This window comes from Paramisgurnus dabryanus, chromosome 12 (assembly GCF_030506205.2).
Source record: "Paramisgurnus dabryanus chromosome 12, PD_genome_1.1, whole genome shotgun sequence".
NCBI lineage: Eukaryota > Metazoa > Chordata > Actinopteri > Cypriniformes > Cobitidae > Paramisgurnus > Paramisgurnus dabryanus.
This window is the reverse complement of record NC_133348.1, coordinates 5704871-5727016: the sequence shown is the minus strand read 5'-3', so window position 1 is coordinate 5727016 and position 22146 is coordinate 5704871. Positions and strand designations below refer to the sequence as shown.

At 36.3% G+C, this 22146-nt stretch overlaps 2 protein-coding genes across 2 annotated transcripts in view; both read right to left on the bottom strand.

Moving 5' to 3' along the window:
- slc22a2 (solute carrier family 22 member 2) lies at positions 1-13898 on the bottom strand. The gene is made up of 11 exons (XM_065256268.2): positions 13373-13898; positions 13167-13270; positions 11323-11477; positions 10726-10894; positions 9689-9803; positions 9504-9607; positions 9203-9417; positions 6075-6183; positions 4143-4255; positions 2182-2281; positions 1-2106 (listed from the first exon to the last, which is right to left on the bottom strand). Exons 1-11 carry the CDS (start codon positions 13787-13789, stop codon positions 2019-2021), a joined length of 1689 nt encoding a protein of 562 aa, XP_065112340.1. The 5' UTR covers positions 13790-13898; the 3' UTR covers positions 1-2018.
- A 1345-nt stretch (positions 13899-15243) lies between these two features.
- Positions 15244-22146, bottom strand: part of igf2r (insulin-like growth factor 2 receptor) — a 43753-nt gene continuing 36850 nt past the window's right edge. Inside the window, exons 40-47 of the mRNA XM_065256261.1 lie at positions 21748-21887; positions 21542-21659; positions 21155-21301; positions 19769-19953; positions 17713-17899; positions 17479-17628; positions 17264-17333; positions 15244-17156 (exon numbers count right to left, since the gene is read on the bottom strand). Coding sequence (XP_065112333.1) covers positions 16797-17156; positions 17264-17333; positions 17479-17628; positions 17713-17899; positions 19769-19953; positions 21155-21301; positions 21542-21659; positions 21748-21887 — 1357 coding nt within the window. The 3' untranslated portion in view covers positions 15244-16796. The remainder of the gene's footprint in view (positions 17157-17263; positions 17334-17478; positions 17629-17712; positions 17900-19768; positions 19954-21154; positions 21302-21541; positions 21660-21747; positions 21888-22146) is intronic.

Below are 22146 nucleotides of genomic sequence, written 5' to 3'. Positions count from 1 at the left end.
TTTTGCAGAAAGTCTCTTTATTTGTGTTTCACCGTACAAATCTTTCACATTGACTAACAATATAGTAGTGTTTTGTTTTACAAGTAAAGTTCGAACCTTGACAGAAAAGACAGAAAAGACAAGTAAAATGTTTTCAAGTAGCTGATACTATTTAGAGTTATTATACTTTTTAAACTTTAAACACGATAAAACACAAAGAACTCTCCAACATAAAAATATATAGCATAACTTTATGAATGCTTAAACCATCAACAATATATTTTTTTATTTTAAAAGGTGCAGATTTGTTTTGATTGATTTTTTACTTGGCAAACTAGTTTAAATGTGTTTACCAACTATTTGATAAGAGCTGAGATTTAGCAACATTACCCATCTGCATCATCATTTATACCCATGGCTGTGGGAAGTAGATGTGCGGAGGATGCTGCAACGCTCCCTTTTGACAGCATTTGGAAATATAAGTTGATATGACGTGGCTGATAAAGTTTTACCTTTATAAATAAAAAAATATGTTAATTTTAAACGTTGTCAAATGTGTTTTGTGACTTGAAAAAAATGATTTCAAAAGTCAATCTGACGTAAGTGACATGGCTACGCTAAAATAAAAAAATATTTACTAACTACGGAGAATCATAAAATATTTCTTTAAAAACAAAAACAAATGAAGAGTTTGATTCCAAAAAACGATAAACGCCATAAAAATAAAAATAAATCCAAAATCAGTATTGTATCAGGTCAGTATTAAAAAGTAAATTCTTAATTTTACGCAAATATATCCGCCGTGTTATTCTGTCATCTTTTCTCCCTTTTTCCCTAAAACTCAATAAACGCCACTCCTCCTTCGCTGCAGAATGCAGTAAACTGCTTAACCAATCACAGTGCACCATTCCACGCATTGTAAACAACAATGGCGCCGCGTCGAATACACACAGAATCCTAGTTTTCCTCATCTACTCTGTACTTCGTGATCAACAAACAAAAACAAAATAATACTTTGATGGCATTGATAAACCTGTGGTGGTTTTCTGTGGCTGGGAAGAAATGTAAGCCAACAAAATCTAATAATTTAAGTGAGAGGCACTCGGTCGAAGGAAAAATGCCGGCTGTTGCTTGTTCTCACACGACAGCATTAAGCTTCTGTCATGCTAACACATTGACCCCAGAGGATCTTATGAAAAACTTTTTCATTATTTTACTCGAAGTCTACGAAAATCAAGCAGGACCAAAACATTTTATAGCTGATCGCTGTCAAAAAAAGTTCAGCAACGATGTCCCAAGGATGACAGCAGCAATGAATAGTGTTCTTAATATGACAACGTAAGTGTTTTGATGCCATTAATGTTTATTTTTTTAATCAGTGTATACCACTAGTCAACTAAATGAATATAACATGACAAAGATGAATGAACATTTATACATTGATTCAATAGATTTATTGCATTTTGAAAAAAAACTTGTCATGAATTTATTGCATTTTGCGTAAAAAAAATCAGTTTTTATAATAAATCTTTGAAAATTAAAATATGGATTTGATTTGGTAATGTTATTATAACCTAAAGATGCTATGTGAAAGTTTGTAACAGAAAATAGTGGTTTTCATCTTGTCACTTTCTTGGTATAGAAAACTAATTTTTACCAAAATGAGTCAAAATGCATTTATTGCGTTTTGGAACCAAACTCTTCAAATATAAAAACGTGTTTTATTGTTTAAAGACCCCCCCAAAAAAGTATGTTGTTTTAAGTCAATCCGCCTTAACGTCTTGCAACATCATGCCCCGACCCCAGCACACCCCTTATAAAATACATTCCCAAGGCTATGTTTGTATCACTCCCCTTGTCTGCATTTATGATGATCCAGTCCACAGTACCTGATAACTAGGGAATGAGAGGAGTGAAGAGCAGCTTTTTGGAAAATCCGAGCATCTGTGACTCTGGCTCATGTGATAATGCTTAAATTTAGTTTCATATTTTGAACAAATCACTAAATAATGCAGTTACAGAGGTTGCTGTGTTCTCTCTCAGACGGTTGTATCATCTTTGTTAGATGACACATCAGACGACAGCAGATTCTCAATCTGTTGACTCTTTAGATGTTTTTCTTTGTTGCTGTATAAATAAAGAAAAAAATGATTCAGTGTGACAAAAGTAACTATGATGAATATGGAGGACAAATAACTTTACCTGTTTGGATTTTCAATATCACCAATGGTTTCTGGAAGAGGTACACCTTTGGTTTCAGGTAACAGTAGAACAAGTCCACCAGCCACAAAGGCAAGAGCACCTGTGAGAGTAAAAGTTCAATTTCACCAACTTCACACTGAAATATTAAAGATCAATGAATGATCAATGTATGATGTAAAAGTCACAATGAAACGGAAGTAGTGAATGACTTATTTTTCCTGTGATGATGTATATCCAAGTGAAACAGTTCCTGAAATGAAATAAGGTAGGGCGGGACTTCCATTGAGAACTGATTGGATCGTTTGAAGTCAGGTCATGTTGCTATTTGGTAATTGCTGCAATCTTTTCCCTGGCCTACCCAGGTTTCATAGCAATTGTAATAAATACCACATTATTTCTTAAAGTTACCTAAAAATAAATAAATATTTATTGTGACTTTAAGATTTGTCTTTTCATATCGAGGAAGATCAAGAAACGCATACGCAACTATACAAACATTCAGTGACGCTCAAGAAGGTTCATGAAAAGTCAGGTAAGTGTGATGAGGCATATACACCAAGTACACATTCAACGACTGGCGTGAGAAGATTACATACAAAGTCAATGAAAAGACGCGAATAGACACAAACTCGCGTGGGGCGATGCAAATTGGGTTGCGCGTTTGCAGCGCAAACACACGTTATTCGTCTCAAACGCGTCTTCGCGCAAGATGAAAATATTAACCTCAAGCGTAAAATTAGCATGACACAAAATAGGGCTGTTACGATAACCGTGCAAATGCGTGTTATCTCAGTGAATGAATTTGAATGAATTACAGTGAAATCTCAACACATCCAAAAGCCAGGGGGCGCTCTCGTGCAGAAACTCCATTTGTGACACAGAAGAAGTAGCATGACAAACGCTATTCCATGAAATGTATATAGGAATATTTATATCGCTGTTCTTTTATTTCAGGTCTTTTCATGATAATAAACAATGTTTTGCATGATTTTGTTTAACGAGTGTTGCTTTATCAAATGCACGTAATAAACGACTCCTACTCAGAATGATTTTAGATTGATAAGGACTTCCAACTGATCACAGAGCCGTAGTACACCCACAAGATGTGCATGAAACACAGAATCACAGCCTTGTGATTCAGAATCAATTTCAGACAGGCATTTTTAATGGGACACACGATTAATCGTTACAGCCCTAACACAAAGTTAAATCCCGCAAGGAATCTAGGAACACGATGCGAAGCGTTTGGTGTGTACGTAGCATTGTAAATTGTTAGTATTTTGTCTTCTAGAAAACATTTATAGCTTCTGAAAAACATTACTAAATGAAAAAATAAGATATTTAAATAAAATAATGCCAATTTACACTAGTCACCCTCTCCAAAAGTTTACATATTGACTTTCTGACCATCATTGATAGTTAGTAGCTTCAAAATGCTGACCACCATTCAATAGCATTATAAAGCTGGGAAGAACCAGAATATTATTAAACTTCCAATTGTCTGCTTTCAAATGAGACCAAACTTATGTTTTTAGGGCAAATGTTTCATAAACTGTATCTATTTTAGTTTGGGTATGACGTTTTTGGGGGTTTTTAAATGGAGGTGAAAAGCCAAAGAGGTTAAATTGAACTCTGATTGTGTTTAGCAAAAAAGTTATGGATAGCGTTAAGGTTATTAATCTCATTTTAAAGTGAACTATTCTTTCAACAAAAATGTCACTGCTTCACATGGCTCAGTGTGACTTGCACAACTCGTTGCTGAACTTAAATCCTGCATGCGTTCTTGGAAAAACATTCCTGTTGACCAATCACTGCCTTCTGATTACATTGGCAGATTTAGGGTAAGGGTTAGAGTGTTGTTTCAGAAAGAATAGTGATCAATGTTTTACAATACTACAATATATTTGGTGATCCAACATGAACGTTGCAGATACAAACAGACAAAAAACATTTGTTCGTACCAAAAATGATGAGAGGTAATTCTATCCAGATGACAGCAAGCCGATAGAGTAGGAATGGAGCTACAATCCCTCCAATGTCACATAATGTGGAACAGGCTGATACACCCAGATTTCTACAAGGAGAGACATGATACAGCATTACCGACTCATCATTTACATATGAAAGTCTATCATTAATACACAGTGTTTGTTAAAGGGCTAGATGGGATACAGCTACAGCCAAAATCTTGGGAATTCTTCGGTTTAGGGTTCGGGGGTAGGATTGGGAGAGGGGAACGAGGTGTTGTTTTCATCATCCAGAGACATACACTGCAAAAAATGATTTTCAAGAAAAAAATTCTTAGTATTTTTGTCTTGTTTTCAGTAAAAATATCTAAAAATTCTTAAATTAAGATGCTTTTTCTTGATGAGCAAAACGACCCAAGAAAATAAGTCTCGTTTTTAGACCAAAAATATCAAATTTAAGTGATTTTGTGCAAAAAACAAGCAAAAAAAATCTGGTAAGCAAATTTTTCTTGAATGTAGTGTTTAAGAAAAATGTTCAAGATTTTTTGCTTTACCCCATTGGCAAATTGTTTTACTTGTTTTATGCACAAAATCACTTAAATGTAATTTTTTGTGTTTAAAAACTAGACTTATTTTCTTGGGTCGTTTTGCTCATCAAGAAAAAGTATCTTAATTTAAGAATTTTTAGATATTTTTACTGAAAACAAGAGAAAATACAAATAATTTTTTTTCTGAAAAATAATTTTTTGCAGTGTATGGAATTCACTAATCATGTTCACAGAATAATATTTTATTTCCCGAACGTTCAATGGCGTTATTTAAGCCATCATATTGAATTAAGCACAACAGCTGCATGTTAGATGCTGTATACACTGCAAAAAATGATTTTAAAGAAAAAAAATTCTTTGTATTTTTGTCTTGTTTTCAGTAAAAATATCTAAACATTTTTAAATTAAGATGCTTTTTCTTGATGAGCAAAACGACCCAAGAAAATAAGTCTAGTTTATAGACCAAAAATATCAAATTTAAGTGATTTTGTGCATAAAACAGACAAAAAAAATCTGCCAATGGGGTAAGCAAAAAATCTTAAACATTTTTCTTAAACACTAAATTCAAGAAAAAATCAAGAAAAAGTAGCTTACCAAATTGCCAGATTTTTGCTTGTTTTATGCACAAAATCACTTAAATTTGATATTTTTCGTCTAAATACTAGACATATCTTCTTGGGTCGTTTTGCTCATCAAGAAAAAGCATCTTAATTTAAGAATTTTTAGATATTTTTACTGAAAACAAGACAAAATACAAAGAATTTTTTTTCTGAAAAATAATTTTTTGCAGTGTATGGAATTCACTAATCATGTTCACAGAATAATATTTTATTTCCTGAACGTTCAATGGCGTTATATTGAATTAAGCACAACAGCTGCATGTTAGATGCTGTATACACTGCAAAAAATGATTTTAAAGAAAAACATTTCTTTGTATTTTTCTCTTGTTTTCAGTAATTTAAGTAATCACTTAAATTTGATATTTTTGGTCTAAAAACTAGACTTATTTTCTTGGGTCGTTTTGCTCATCAAGAAAAAGCATCTTAATTTAAGAATTTTTTGATATTTTTTTACTGAAAACAAGACAAAAATACTAAAAAAAAAATTTCTTGAAAATAATTTTTTGCAGTGTAACCACCACTTCCGCATTTGTCCATACATGTTGCCGTAGTTTCTACTTAAAAGCGGAAATCGAGGCTAGCACAGCTATTACTTCATTGATAGGTGACAATGACAAGGGACGAACCATAATTTAAAATAGGCATGAAAAAAACTGCATGAAATTGTGCAAGCCGTTTTTGGACATTCGTACACGTTGTGGCTTTAATGTATTAAAAATACACAATGAAAGTTAAACAGGTTCACTTGCGTAACTCACCTGATAACAGTGGGATACAGTTCAGTGTTCACAAATACTACCATTTCAAAAGCCATAGTGATGCCAAGACGGCCGATACAAGCAACAGTGGTTTTTAACCAGAACATACCTGTAAAAATTCAAAGCAAATATACATATATTGCCAAAACTTACATGTTTTAAACTCCTGCCAGCCATAGCCTATACCAACCATGCAGCAATAAACAGTTTATCAGCTTTTGTCTGCATTATTTTATTCATCTGGGTTGGATTCCAGTTTGTATCTGTGACCCTGTCTGTGAAAACCAGGCTAAATCTCAATCTAATTTTGAAATTAGGAGCATCAAAGTTTGATTTCAGCATTGACTTCATATTGATTTCAATCAGTCAATATTAAAGCTCCCGTTCTTTCTGTGTTTTTGAAGGTTTGGTTGTGTTAACAGTGCTGAATATAATGTGTGTTCATGTTTCACAAGTAAAAAACCGCAGTATTTTTCACATCTGTATAGCGCTGTTTTCACTGTCCTCAAAACAGGCTGATGGCTTCCTTGTTCTATGAAGTCCCTCCTTCAGAAATATGTATCGAGTTCTGATTGTGTAGTTTGTTTAGTGTGTTGTGATTCGTTATCAGCTTAGCTTGCCGTTAGCTTAGCTGCCGACTGACATATTCCTGTGGGCGGAGTTGAGTCAAAGAACTGTTCTACTGACGTCATTAAAGCAGGAAGTAAAGGACTGTATTCCAAACCGGCCATTCGCTGTAAGCTTTAAAGGTGACATAGAATGATTGAACGGGGTATTTATCCTTGTTCTGTGATGTGACATGTAGACAAACATTTTTTTGTTTGGGTCTGTAATGCCTTAGAAGCTTCCTAAAAACCTCTCAGATAGCTCTATTAGGGTGGGGGATTTTAAACAAGTGGTTTTGCACCTATTTGGCTCCCCCTACTGGCTTAACTTGCAATCTCATTACTGATTGGCTGACTTTGCTGCCACTCAAAAAATGTAGCCAATTATTTTAAAGTGGAGGGCCAGGGAGATGCCTGTGATGTCATAAGCATCAGTTTTTCAATTTTCTAGCTGACATTTCATAGAGGAATTTCTATGAGACTGAGATGTTTAGCATGTCTAGCAATTTTTGTATGTTCGTGAAAGCGGGTAGACTACCATTATTCAACAAAGACAAGGTAAAAATGGTTTTTCATTCTCGGTACCCTTTAAAAGACGAATTCTGTTAAAGAAAATATATCGCCTGGCAGTGAACTTTGAGCTTTATCATTTTACAGGTTTTATTTATGCTATTATAGCAACATTACACACTAACTAGGGTTTAGAAAATGGGATCAGAATTACGTGACCTTTAAAGACCAAGGTTATATTTTCACTGAAGGTTATTTAACGCAAGATTATAACGCAAGTAAATCACAAAAACTGACTTTAGATGGATTTCCACAGGCAGGGTCACATATTTGCCAACCACAGCTTAACCCCTGCCAGCTTCCCTGCAGTCACGTGTTGAATTTCAAAGGTAACTCATTTTTATCTTACAGCTTAAACACTGACTCACTAACATATTAAACAATTACATCTTTAAATTTAGTCAATGAAACCCTGACTTACACAACACACATAATTGAACCAGATAACCCCAAGCTAAGCTCTTTCCAGGGTTTTCCCTTCACTACCTAAAAATCGAGAGAAGTTTACCTTTGCCACAGTCAACTTTACACTGCAAAAAATTACTTTCTGTATTTTTGTCTTGTTTTCGGTACAAATATCTAAAAATTCTTATTAAAGATACATTTTCTTGATGAGCAAAATGACCTAAGAAAATAAGTTTAGTTTTTAGACAAAATACAAAACATTTAAGTGTATATAAGTGCTTAAAACAAGAAAAAAATCGGCGGTAACTCTTTACTTGAAGGGGTGTTCATAAGACTGACATGACATGTTCATACTGTAATCATGACATGACACGTGTCATGAACATGAAGGAGATTGTATGCACATTTATGACAACTACCATTAAGTGTCATTTGTTGAATTGTCATTTTTAATGCAAAGATGACATTATTTGAGATGTCAACTTGTTATGACAACGTGACAGAAACCAACACATCATAACTTGTCATGATGACTTGACAGATTAATTATAAAACTTAAGAAACTACCTAGCTTTATGGGTTAACATTAGATTAAACCGTCATTGGTTGTCATTGGTCATTAGTTGTCAGTGGTTGGTTTTGACATTGGCTGTCATGAGGCCATTTATAATATTATATATTGTGTCTGACCACTTTTTTTGACCAGTGGTACAAATTGACCTTGTCATTAAAATGTCATTAAGTGTTAATACTCTGTCAAGCAGTTTTATAACAGCATTGTGAATTTTTTTCTTGACCTCAACTACAGTGGTACAAATTAAAATTGTCAATAAAATGTCATTAAGTGTTAATACTCAAATAGTTTTATAACCACATCATGAATATTCTTCATAATTCAGTTCATATTGCCTCTAAAGCAACTAGGGGTTAAGTGTCTTGCTTAGGGACACAATGGTGTGATAAAAATAAAAGTCAATCATCCAATAATAATAATAACACTAATTAAAATTGATAAAATTATATTTTATAGCTTTGGAGACAGATTCACCCCAAATTAAATGGAAACAGTACAATGGTGGGTTAAGCCAAACACCATGCACAGTTTGGTTTATATCCCTGCAAAAACGTTTAATTTAATTTATTTACATTTCTTTGTTAGTTTTTCTTCTGCGTCAGAACATTTCAGAACCCTCTGTTTGAGGAAGAACAAGTTCTATGGTGACGCTTAAATTATGATGCCTAAAAGATTTATGACAAGTTATGTTGTAATGTGAAGTTGTCATGACATTGGATGCATTGGTTTATGTCAAGCTGTCATAAAGACATCTCAAACAATGTCATATCTGCATTAAAAATGACATTATTGAGCAAATGACATTTGTCAGTCTTATGAACACCCCTTTAAGTAAAGTGTTACCAAATTTTTTGATATTTCTACTGAAAAATATTAAGTAAAAACGTAATTGTTTGCAGTGTATCTTGGCTCATCAATATATTATCCAATACAAATAAAATATCTTGACATCATGCATTCAAGTGCAGACTTACTGTCCGGAATGAATGCTGTGATTAAACAGGCAGCCCCGGACACGATATTTGCGGCTGCAAATGGAAGCCGTCTGCCGATCCGCTCAATAGTAAGGAGGATGAGGAACGCTGCTGGGAATTCCACAATTCCAGATATGAGGAAGTCCAAATAGACATTTCCACCAGCGATTCCCAGTCTCATAACGAGACCCTGGTAAACCACAGCACTGGTAAACCTTAAAAAATATATACGATGGAGGTTATGGATTTATTTTTTATATTACTTCATATAAAATCTGTTTGGTTTTAGTATCAGACTTACCAGTTGAAACTCAAAATGAAGGTGTACTTTCTCAACTTGGGAGTTCTGATCAAGTCCATGAAGGAAGCGGATGAGGAAGAGTCTGTGCTGTCATCTTCCAATGACTGATAGATAAATGAAGATGTTAAAGTGAATTACACATATTAGTTTATGTTGACTAGAAACAGCATGAATGTATGATGTACCTCAATATGCTTGGTCAGTGTCTTTCTGTTCTCTTTGGCTATTTTTTGTGTGATCTCCAAAGCTTTGGCTTTGTTGTTTTGGGAGATAAGCCATCTTGGTGATTCAGGGACAAACCTAATAAACAATTTAAGTTTAATATTTGTAATTTTCATTACACTAACACTACAGAATTACAGATTTTGGAGCTTAACTTGTTTTTTATGCTTTCCATTGATGTGTGGTTTTAAGACAAATTTTGGTTGAGATAAAGCAATCTCAGGGTGCAAAAAATCTAAATATTGAGAAAATAACATTTAAAGTGGTTCTTTGCAACACAAATTACTGATGATAAATACATTTACTATATACACTGCTAAAAAAAAATTCAAGAAAAAAATTATTAGTATTTTTTTTTCTTGTCTTCAGTAAAATATCTAAAAATTCTTAAATTAAGATGCTTTTTCTTGATGAGCAAAACGAACCAAGAAAATGAGTCTAGCTTTTAGACCAAAAATATCAAATTTAAGTGATTTTGTGCATAAAACAAGCAAAAAAATCTGCCAATGGGGTAAGCAAATTTTTCTTGAATTTAGTGTTTAAGAAAATGTTCAAGATTTTTTGCTTACCCCATTGGCAGATTTTTTTGCCTTATTTCCTTGGGTCGTTTTGCTCATCAAGAAAAAACATCTTAATTTAAGAATTTTTTTACTGAAAACAAGACAAAAATACTAAAACATTTTTTTCTTGAAAATAATTTTTTGCAGTGTAATTTACTGTAGGAAATGTATCAAATATCTTCATGGAACATGATCTTTACTTAATATGCTAAATGATTTTTGGTTAGCTAATTTTGACCCATAGCCTACGATGTATTGTTGGCTTTTGCTACAAATATACCTAGGCGATTTATGACTGGTTTTTGCTTTCCAGGGTTACAAATGTAAAATGTAATGTAATGTAAATGTCTTTAACTAACAATTTTGGGATACTCGCAATCGCATATGCATATGAAAGTCTAAATAGGTTGTACATAACTGTACTCATGCACAGGTCTCACCAGTAATATGATAGGAAGCAGATGTAAGGTACGGTAAAGACCACCTGTAACCAGCGCCAGTTTGGGATGAGGTAAGCAAGTAAAGCAAGTACCAGAAGACCGAGGCTGAAGAACATCTGATAGGTCACACCCACTGTTCTCCTGTATCCAACTCCTACCAGCTCTGTGACTACAGTAAAGAAAACAAGAGTGTGATGATGACATGAGAAATGCATTTGATCCCAAAACAGCAAAAATACCAAACATACATATAACTGGTACATACGTTATTATGACCTAACAGTAACACATAGTTGGGTCAAATATGGACAAACCCAACTGTTGGGGGCTATAAATAACCCTATTCTGGGTTGTTGGGTTGAAACATCCCAGGAGTTTATAAAGAGTACTGTGACAGCTTGGGACCATTTTTGACAGGCCACAAACTTGGTCACATATTAGTCAATAATGATCCAACAAGATCTTTATAATATAACTTGTTTCAGGTAACGAATAAGCCTGAAATTCCTAATGGGATTAAGAAACACCATTAAATAGCACACAGAGAAGCCTAAATCTTTTAAAAGTGAGTGAATGATTTAAAAAACATTTTGTTACGTAGCACATATCCAACCATCCAGCCACCCTTCACTCCAAAGCCATATAAAGCTCTGAACACAAGCAGGGAGATGTAATTGGGGGATGTGGCAACCAGAATTCCTGTTACTGCAATGACGAAGTTGGTCAGCATGAAACTCTTCATTCTACCGATTCTATAAAAAGAAGCACAAATGTCAATTAGGCATAAACTATTTGAAATGTATTACATACGTGCCAATATTTATAAACAAAGCGAACATTATTTACTTATGTATTTTAAAGAAACATGTATTCCCCTTTTGAACAATCTGTACCTGCTTATTAAAATTATGTCAGTTTAGTTGTAGTTGGGTCAAATATGGACAAATCCCAACAGTTGGCTTGATTTCAACCCAAATTCTTGGTTGTTTCAACACATTGTTGGGTAACAACAACCCATCATAAGGTTGTTTATAACACAACTGTTGAATTTGTCCATAATTGACCAAATTATGGATTGAGAAAACCAAGCCCCTTTAAATTATTGGGTTTGCCAATACACTTTTAAAAAAACATGATAGGATAAAGTTAGGTTAATTTAGCAAAAAAAAAAAGTATATGATCCAACCAGGTTAAAACAACCCAGCACAGGTTTATTAAAAAAAAAAAAGTTTTAACCCATGGTTGGGTAACAACAATCCAGCATAGGGTTATTTATAAACCCAACAATTGGGTTTGTCCATACTTGATCCAACTATGGGTTGAAACAACAAAGCAAATATGGACAAACTAGTCTAAAAATACCGGATTGTTTTTAAAACAGCTTTGGGCTGAAATGGGACAAACGCATCCAAATGGTTTGTAATTTAACCTATGCTGGATTGGTTTAACAAATTGTTGTTTAACCTATTGTTGGGTCAAATATAAACATTTTGGGGCAGTTTTCCAGACAGGGTTAAGATTAACCCAGGACTAGGCCTTAGCTACTTTAAAACATTTAAATAGTTTTTACAAACATACCTTAGAATAAACATTACTGATGTGCATTTTAAGACAGAACAGTGGCACTGATATATGTTAAGATACGTAAGTGCAATTTTTTTTTATTTGAGTCAGCTCAAAATTGCATTTTAGTCTGGGTCTAGGATAAGCCCTGTCCGGAAAACCGTCCCATAAACCAACCAGTGTGTTATAAATAAACCTATGCTGGGCTGTTTCAATCCAAATGTTGGGTGATTCAACTCATGGTTGGGTAACAACAACACAGCATAGGTTTATTTATAACCCAATGGCTGGTTTTGTCCAAAATATAACCAAGTATAAGTTGAAACAACCTATTTTTTGTGTACAAAAAACTACTCTGGTACACAGAACAACTTGGACCTGTTCTAGTTTAAGCTAGAACTAGAACCTGATAGGACCCCAACATCAGTGTCTAACTTTACCAGTGTGCTTGTGTCTTATAAATGTAATATCAAAACCATAAAATATTAATACATTTTCTTCTACAACTTCCAATCAATTTAGAAACCTTGGTTGCAAGGATTTACTCCCATTCTAAGGCAGCAACATCAAGTGAAGTCAGGCACCGATGTTGGTCGTAACACAGAAATGGTGATGAGGCTTGGCAAGTGTTGAATAGGGTTCAGATCAAGACACTCAACACTTTTCACACAAGACTTTTTATGGACCTCACTAATGCAGAGGCATTTTCATGCTGGAACAAAAAATAGGGTCCTACCTAACTGGTGCAACGAAAATTGGTTTACAAAAAAATAGCATAGTATGACGTCCACATACATGTTACTGGAATAGCCCATCCCATAAATTGAAAGGGGGAGTCCACAATACATTGAAACCCTGCAAAAAAAATTCTGCCATACTTGTCAGCCAGGTATCCAATTGTAATGCTGCCCACCAAAAAACCAACATTGAGTGATGCCTGGAACATGTCAACATACCAGGCGTCTGCACACACTAGGTCAAACTGTAACACACATCAGGCAGACATCTTACTGTATTCGTTATAATTGCTTTTGACAAAATTATCACAATAAGAAAGCTCTTGCTTTGTGATCCCAAAACTTACCTCAGTGACAAAAGATTGTCTCCCTTCGTAGTCATACTTCCAACCATCCGTGCATGGCTTCACAGGCGATGCAATACTTTGGACCTGGTTGGTGTCACCTTCAGGATAGTCACAGGTAATATTGGTGGAGTTCCAGTCTATGTTGTATCTCTCACATTGACTGTATCCCACACCTACAGAGGTATTCACCACTGGCACGGTGACCCTTCGTGCATCTTGAAGACTCCAACCGCAATGCTCGCTGATCTCACTGACACCCGGGTCACGGCACCAATGCTCGGGGGTGAAGCCCTGGAACACAATCCCCACGTAGGCGCAAGGAAAAGGCATGGAGACTAAACAGAAAAGGGCAACTATTCGAATTTGGCATCGACCAAACTGGCCGATTTCCTCCAAGATGTCATCGAATGTGGTCATGATCACAGACAAGTATTCGTGGAGGTAAAAGACCCAAAAGTGTCAGCAGGTTCGCAGAGTATTAGGACAGAGTATATACCCACACCGGCTGATCAAAAGTCAAGAGAGGAGGTAGACCTTTGATCTATTCATGATGTGACTGACCAATGATGCGTCAAAACGACATAGGGGCCACAGAGTTAAATTTTAATAGAAGTGGCATCAGTTGTCACAGAGTTATGAAATTTGTCATTGTATTATTAACAGTTCATTCATTGAGTACTTATCCAATATTATGTAATATTACAGTAGTAAATTACTGTTTTACTAGTTTAACCAAAACCCAAAGGTGTCTGGGTAGATGTTTTAGTGGTGCAATAGGAAAGACATTTTCCAATTTATTTTGCAAGCGAGTTTTGAAATACACTAGTCAACATTTGAAGTGGATCAAAACCTTTCATAAAAGTTTGATCTATCCCCATTCTTGTCCTAGGGCAACTTTGAAAACTTGTTTGATCCACTTTAAATCTTGACTAGTTTGAAGGATCTTGTGTAAAAGTTCCTTGCTAAGGTGTACAATGGTTATACGAGTGGTTATCAAAATTTGAACTTTCAAAAATCCTTGAAGACATTGCCCCATCCCAAATAGGGACACTCTCAGTCTTTCTACAAGTCCGCACTTTCATGGCATAGGCCCTGTCCCAAATGGCAAACTTCATGTGGACTTTCGGTCTAATGGCCATAAATTGAGTGTGCTTGCTTAGTCTACGAGTCCGTGGGGTGTCCCATCCGTCATTTTTACACTCCAAGGTGTGCTCATCAACACTTCCATTGCACCCTTGATGCAGTCTTTGGCAAAGCCCGCTCTGCTGCAGGCTTCACGCTCTTTACCAACCCAGAGGTCCTTGCGAAAGAGCAATAAGACGAATCAGACAACGGATGGGAGGAGTTCACACTGATGGGCAACTTCTCTTCATATTTCAGCCGTGACACTCAAGGCTGTCCCAAAATATGACTCCGGTGTGCCCTCGTGGACTCCCGTCAAGGGTCCGTAAGGTCAGCACTACATGATATTATCAAAGTGTGTACTCTGAAGAAGTCCACAAGTCCGGGGTGTGCCATTTGGCACAGGCCATAATGGAGCGTAGGAAAGAAGTCAGCTGCAAAGGACGCACAAGAGCGTGCTCAGAGACAGCATGCATCAAGGGCACATATCGACTGAAAAGGGGGCGCCCTTGAGCACCCTTTTGAAAGCTTAAATGACAAATGGGACATGTGGCGGCCATTGCAAATCCACAAGACCAGATGAAATGTGCCATTTAGGACAGGGGCATCTTCACAATAACGAACTATCAGTCCTGTGGATCTTTTTTTTGTTTAGTTTGAACTTAACACTTGACATCAACAGTGCCAACAGTTACAAATGATTCATTTGTTCATACAGTGAAACCATGACAGCAAAACCACATTAAGAATTCATGCTGAGGAGCTGATCACTTTTATTGAAATAAATGCCAGATTATCTCAGCACAGACTTATTAAATAGCAAAACCAAATGATGTAAAACATGACAAATGAGAAGAGCCAGAGCCTCAAATCAGAAAAAGCACGAGTTATGGACCCCATGATCTTTAAATGTTTTACAAAACTGTACCATATGATAACCCCTACAGCATTAGTAGACATTTTTACAAAGGGGAGGGAAGAGTCCATCAAGCGTACCATCCACCTTCAGTCCTAAAGGATGAAAAAACTACGTCCAAAGTGCAAAAGTATTACAGACTTTCAGACTTGCTGTACCTTAACAAAACCTTCTCAGAAGAAGCAGGGTTATGACATACAGAACTGGTGTGGGTTTATTTGGCAACTATACATGTAAAGAATACACTGATGGATGGAAATACAAGCATTTAATTATTAAAAATACAAACAGTTTGAGGAACGCATGTCAAGGTGCAGTGAATATACGTGCCGCTGAACCTCCACTGCAACGTTAGACATTCCGGCTAGAAAGTCTCATTTTCGGAAAGCCCCTTCGATGTCCAATGTATTTATGCATCTTTGTCAATTTTTTAAAATTAATTTCGCCAGTAGGACATTAAAGCTAAGCTGAAACTAATCAATGACATTTCTGCAAATATTTTTAAAAAGTTGGGACAAGCAGGTTCATGTGAACATCAACAAAGTTTAGCCAGATAATATCGCATAAAGCTGCAATTAAATGGCACTTTATGCAAACCTAAAAGTGCTTTCTCAATTTAGCCTGCATCGAAGTGGCTTTTTTCAGGCACTGATTTCTTTATCACAGAGAAAAAAAACAACTTAATTAAAAATAAAGCAAAAAAATCGAACTAAAACCACACTGCCTGCAACGAGTAACGACAACTATAAAAGAACCCTGCAGTCGTCGAACCTACACAGCTTTCACGCTGTCATGCTTTATTGGCAGTGGCGGTTATAGCATTGTATAAAACGCCCATTTAAAAAGACAGATGGATGTTCTAACATTACACCCGGGTCAGCGTGAAGGTGAAATCAATGCAAAACGCAATCGTAGAACGTGTGACAATTCGTTAAATATGAACTTAGCCAAGCCCGTCAAAGTCCTCTTAGTGCTACAAAGCTCAAGATATGTGAAATACTGCTTCTGATTGTAATTTATAAAGGTACCTGCCACAATCATCATTATTTATCGAACAGTGCATTATCCAGTGAGCTGAAAAAACAACATTACCCCAAAACTTTAAATAACAATAAAAAAAATCAATATAGTCCATTTCTGAAAGTTTGCGGGCGACCAAATAAATTCACATTTAATAATTTATCTTCTGTACATCATTCATTTAAACCGATAGAAAACCAACACAAATAAACAAAAAGACAAAAGCGAGGTTTCGTCAGGAAGGCATTGAATATTTAGTAAATGAATCTTGACTGAACGATAAATAGATTTCCCTTTGAAAAACAGCTACGGATCAACGAAACAATTGACAGACTTTCAAAAGTTCAGTCGGGCTGCCCGGCGCCCTCAGATTTTGATAAGATCATCATCGCTGTCGTCCGGGTCTGGCTGTGGTTTGTGTCTGACCATGTTCTTGCTCCTCGTGTCGTCCAAAAGCCCAACCAGGTCTTCATCGCTCTCTGCTTTCATCAAAGCCAGCCGCTGCTTCGAAGACGATGATACTGATTTCTGGGCCATTCGGACCCCCGGGACCGAAAGCACTTCGTCTTCGCTGTCCTGCTCGTCCAGGGAGAAGGATCGCAGAGCATCGGCACTGACAGGTTTGGTGGTGATGTGGCCGTTCTGTTGCGGCTCACGGGAGGGTGTCTCCGTCTCTTCCATTAGCCACTCCATTTCATCTTCACATCCGTCCTCATCTGTATTTATCTGGAGAGAGAAAGCAAAATGAAGAAAAGTAAGATGGAGACCCACACACATGCATATAATCATATTTTTAATTCAAACTATTTGTAAAATAATAAAAAAAACGTTACCCTGGAATATTTGTAAGATACTGTATTTCCTTTCTTGCAGCATCTTGACACTTTCTGCATAACTAATTGCCTAAAAACAAATACACGTTATGTAAAAATGTGCAAAGCAAGAGTGCGTACTGTTTTAGTTTAATATTTTAAAGAAATGCCACAAATTTTGCATGACTTATTACTAATGTACCTTGAAACAGGTAAAGCAAATGGTTGACATTTACCTCCTGTCTCGTTTGTGCAGTAGCAGGACAAGCAAACAGACCGTGAGCACAACCATTAAGAGGCTAAGCACCGCCCCCAAAGCCTGACTCCTCCCAGACAAACTTCCAGTCTCCTCCCCTCCATCATTAATGCTCTGGTCTATGGGTGAACTGTGTGACAACCAACATTGTTATCAAAGTCAGAGTAAAGTTTCAAATGTATGCAGGTGAAAATATCTTATGAGCGATACTCACAAAAACTCACAAACTCTGGAAGTGTGCCAAACAAACAGATATTGGCAACCATCAGTCTCCGCCTGGAATTCTGGGATACCCTCTCCTGATGTAGGGCTACAGTGGAACTGGATGATCGAAAGCACGGTCTTGTTTTGGTCACGGCCACATTTAGATTCAGATTGTACCTCGACCTCAATGTTTCCACCTGGTAACAAACACCACCTGATCATGTCTTGTACCATGTGTATCCTGTAGCTTAACTTGGGTGAATGTTATATTAGCTATTCAAAATTCATGGGTTCGATCTCAAGGGAACACATGTAAAACGTATACTATTAAGTCGCTTTGAAAAAAGTAAAAAAGTACAATTAATAGAATAGCATTGGTTTGGCATCTGCAAGATCATGAAACTTATTCACAGGGACTAGAAACTGATAAAATGTGCTTTAAATCACTTCAGATAAAAGTGTGGAAAAGATTTAAAAGAATAAAATTTAGTTTCACAGATGTAAATCTAAAAATGGTCTTCACTTTTAAGAAAACCCGATTTAAAAATGGCTGACATATACAACAGTCTTTGCATAATAAGCTTAAAGGCACACCGCTGAACTTTTTTGGCCACTAGGGGGCACTAAACATGTATTTTTCACGCCTATGGCCCCTAGAGGCCACAAGCGCCGCAGCACTGTCGCAAAGGAAAAGAACTGGCCAACCTTAAAACTAAACTAAAAACTAAACGCTAAACGATCAACATTTTGAGGCATCAGGGAGAAACGCAGTCATGTTACAACTTTCTGATGAGGAACTCGTGGCAGAAGCCATTTCTTAATCTGAAGGATGTCGTATTTCTAAGCTGCATACGTCATCAAGACTGTCTTATTTCAGAATATTAACAATTATAAAGTTGACTATTATACTTAGTTAATCGTAAATTGTTGCAGTATGCTTATGATTTGCGAATGTAATGCTCAGTTTACCTTAATAAACCAGGCTTGATGACGTATGCAGCCTGCATATTTGACCTCCGGAGGCTGCAGCCTTCCAATTGAGAAACGACCAGAAGTATTTCCTTGCCTTTTTCGAAACAAATATTGTTGCATCGTCCCTCTCTCCCTCGCCACCAGGATTTTCCGCAATGGCACTCGTTATTCCTCTCTTTTGTGTGAAAATTGTCGCTCCAAATCCAAGTAAACCGATGTGTTTAGGTCTGCCACTTTGTAATACGTCACGTGAGTGACAGTGAAACGCAGCAAATGAGGAAGAGAGAAACGCTCGGATCTGATTGGTGAATGAATAGGGTTTGGTTTTACACTGTGTGAGTTTGAGCAAGTTTGACTGGATTTTAATGTAAATACCATAGACAGTAAAAGAAAGGTAAATACGTGAACACGTGAATGCAGCATCTGAATACAGGGAACTATATGCAAGATAATCGCCGTCATTTATAAAGAAGATCGCATTTATGTATGAATCAAGATCGTGAGTTTATATAAAAAAATTGCCTTAAAGGGGAATCAAACCCAAGTCGCCCGTGTCATATGTCCGTGACACTAACACGGTGCCAAAGAGTCACACAATAAAAATTGCTCTCTACACTCCTTAAGTAGCCTCCAGCAAAATTCACGTAAAAAAAAAATGTGTGGAGGAAGTGACGTATGCTGTAAAGCAGTCGAATTTTGTAGGTTTTTTTTGTTGTCCGGTTACTACCCGAAACCTTAAGTTTTAAAGTATGAGTAAAAGCGATACAGACCCCGTCAGGCTATGGTAGACCTGTCATTCAACCTATTTAAAGTCGATGTACTATCACAAGGGTCTTGAAAATGTATTATGAAGGTTGAAAAATTACATGGTGTCGCTTTAAATAGGATCATTTTAAAGGGGACATATCATGAAAATCAGACTTTTTCCATATTAGGGTTAATTTTAACACGTTATAAGAAATTATCTATATGATATTTTGAGCTAAAACTTCACAAACATACTTTTTTTACAAAGATTTATTTTACAACTTTAAAAAAAAGTCTTGTGAAATGTCCCTTTTAACACTGGATCACCTTTAAAAGTTTCCTCTTACCTGTGACAACATACTTGGCTTTGCTAGAGGAGCCAATTTTTCGTCTATAACTGTCATCAATCTTGACCTGACAGATATTGGTGCCAATGCACTTTGAAATGGAGCTGTCTGTGATCCCTGACAGCTGGATGTGGTAGATATAACGGTCTCCATTGGTACGAATGTCTCCTGTGGCATTGTGGAAACTGTGGAAAGAAAAGGTACATTTCATAAATTGAGACAAGTTGAGATCTCAGCACAAAAACAAAGTTGCGATGCAGAAGTTTAGGGCGGTTTCCTGGAAAGTCACAAAGCATTAAAGGCACAATATGTAAGATGTTTGCATTAAAATATCCAAAAACTACTAGCACAGGGTTATATGGATATTTTTAAAAGGATATGTTTGTACTTAAAGGGATACCAGGCAAGTCTGAGTAATTTTTCCTCATTACAGAGTTTTTTCCTCCCCCTAGTGGCTGGTAGTAAATGCTTTCAAAGACACTGTCGTAAAAACTTTTGTTGTCCGTCCCCCTCGCCACCCAGCTGATCAGCCTGCCTGTGCTAGGGATGCTTGCCGTAAACGGATCCTGCTTCTCGAGATGTCTGAGACTTTGCAAGACTTAGACGCGGGTAGGATACACAGAACTTGCAAGTGAGATATTCCCCGTATAGGCAGTAGGGGCGGGCGAGAGAGTCTTCATTCGCCCTGTAATGAGTCATTTAACCATATACCGACTTAAGAAGATGATTAATTAACATGAAAATGTTGCCTGGTATCCCTTTAAAATTATTCAAAATATTTTTTAATTTACCAGCGTAACACCTCTGTTCATAGCTCTGGGCCGTTGTAGCCTAGAATCGAGTTTAAAAACTGACCCGTGAACCGGAATCGAAAAATGAATCGAATCGATTTGATAGCTTGTGAATCAAAATGAAATCGATCTGGAACATCTGAATCAATACCCAGCCCTAGTGGTCAAAATGACAAATTGTGCCTTTAAGCGAGGTAAGCTCAGTTTAACTCTTTCCCTGCCATTGACGAGTTTTAACGGCAATCCATATTACTGCTATTATCCACTAGGTGGCGCTCTTACCCAACTTATAAAACATTGAAATATCCATTGATCCAAAAACAGAAGATAAGATAAAAAATTTTTGTTTGAAAGCAGAGAGTCTATTCTTTCATTTGATATATTGTATGTTTATCTATTTAAAGAAGAACATTTTAAGAAGGCATTAAACTTTTGTGAAAATCATAAAAAAATGCAGACGCTGGCTGGCAACTTTTTAAAAAAATGCTGGTGGGGAAAGAGTTAAAAACATCTTAAAACCAAGTTCTTGGATTTCAAATGATCAGGATAATTTGATTCCTTGAGACGCAAAGTTTGATGAGAAAGGGTTACACACCGATAATACAGATTTCCCAAGCTGAATGTGGCTCCTGTCTCGGGTACTTTGATGGTTCCATTGACCATCTCCACCTGCTCCTTCTTTACAGCACAAGCAAAGCGAGTCTCCCACTCCACCCAAAACTCACAAGCGGCATTATCCTCCCTAAAACATATGAGCAATATAGTTTATCAGCATTTCTTAATCTCTGTTAATGCCAAGTCAAATATTAACCACCTTACTTTATTGTACATTAACTTTGTATTAGTTAATACTGAAATTAACATGAACTAAGATTAATATATGCTGTTTTAGTACTATGATATACTATTTTTCATTGTTAGTTTATGTTAGCTAATGCATTAACTAATGTTAACAAAGTCAACTTTCTTTCATTGCACTTACCTCAGAAATTTCGGACGACCCACTGTGCTCCCACACTTCAGCTGGATGACAGTTTTGGCTGGTCGTTGATTTCCACAAACATTGTTCCCCATGGAGTAACTCACAAGGATCCTTCCATCTAAAGGAAAAACAAGTCGGTGTGACATCAACAAAGTAATAATAAGCGAACAAAAGATTAGAACAAAGAACAAAAACTGATAATTTACCATTAATAGCCTCCATCGTCTGTGTGTAGACACGACCCAGGGTCTCCGTTTTCCCATTGCTACGCTTGCGACACACAGCAGCATCTTCTGGACAACCTGTTAGCCCACCGTGGATGGACTGGCAAAGATTAAAATACCACCTGGAGAGAGAAAATTGAGTTTATGCATTATAGCTTTTATCAAGTTAAAGCATCATTGACATGAATGACATCATAACTTAAATACACTAATAGTCGTTTTGCATTAAAGTATGCGCCAAATGCATAAATGTAAATGTAATTAAACAAGACGAAATTTCAGCTTGAGTAGATTTATTCGCCTGTCACTGTTAACACACATGTAAACACTATTTTTTCTAAAAAAAAAAAACTACTCACCTATCTCTCAACAAGTCGATAA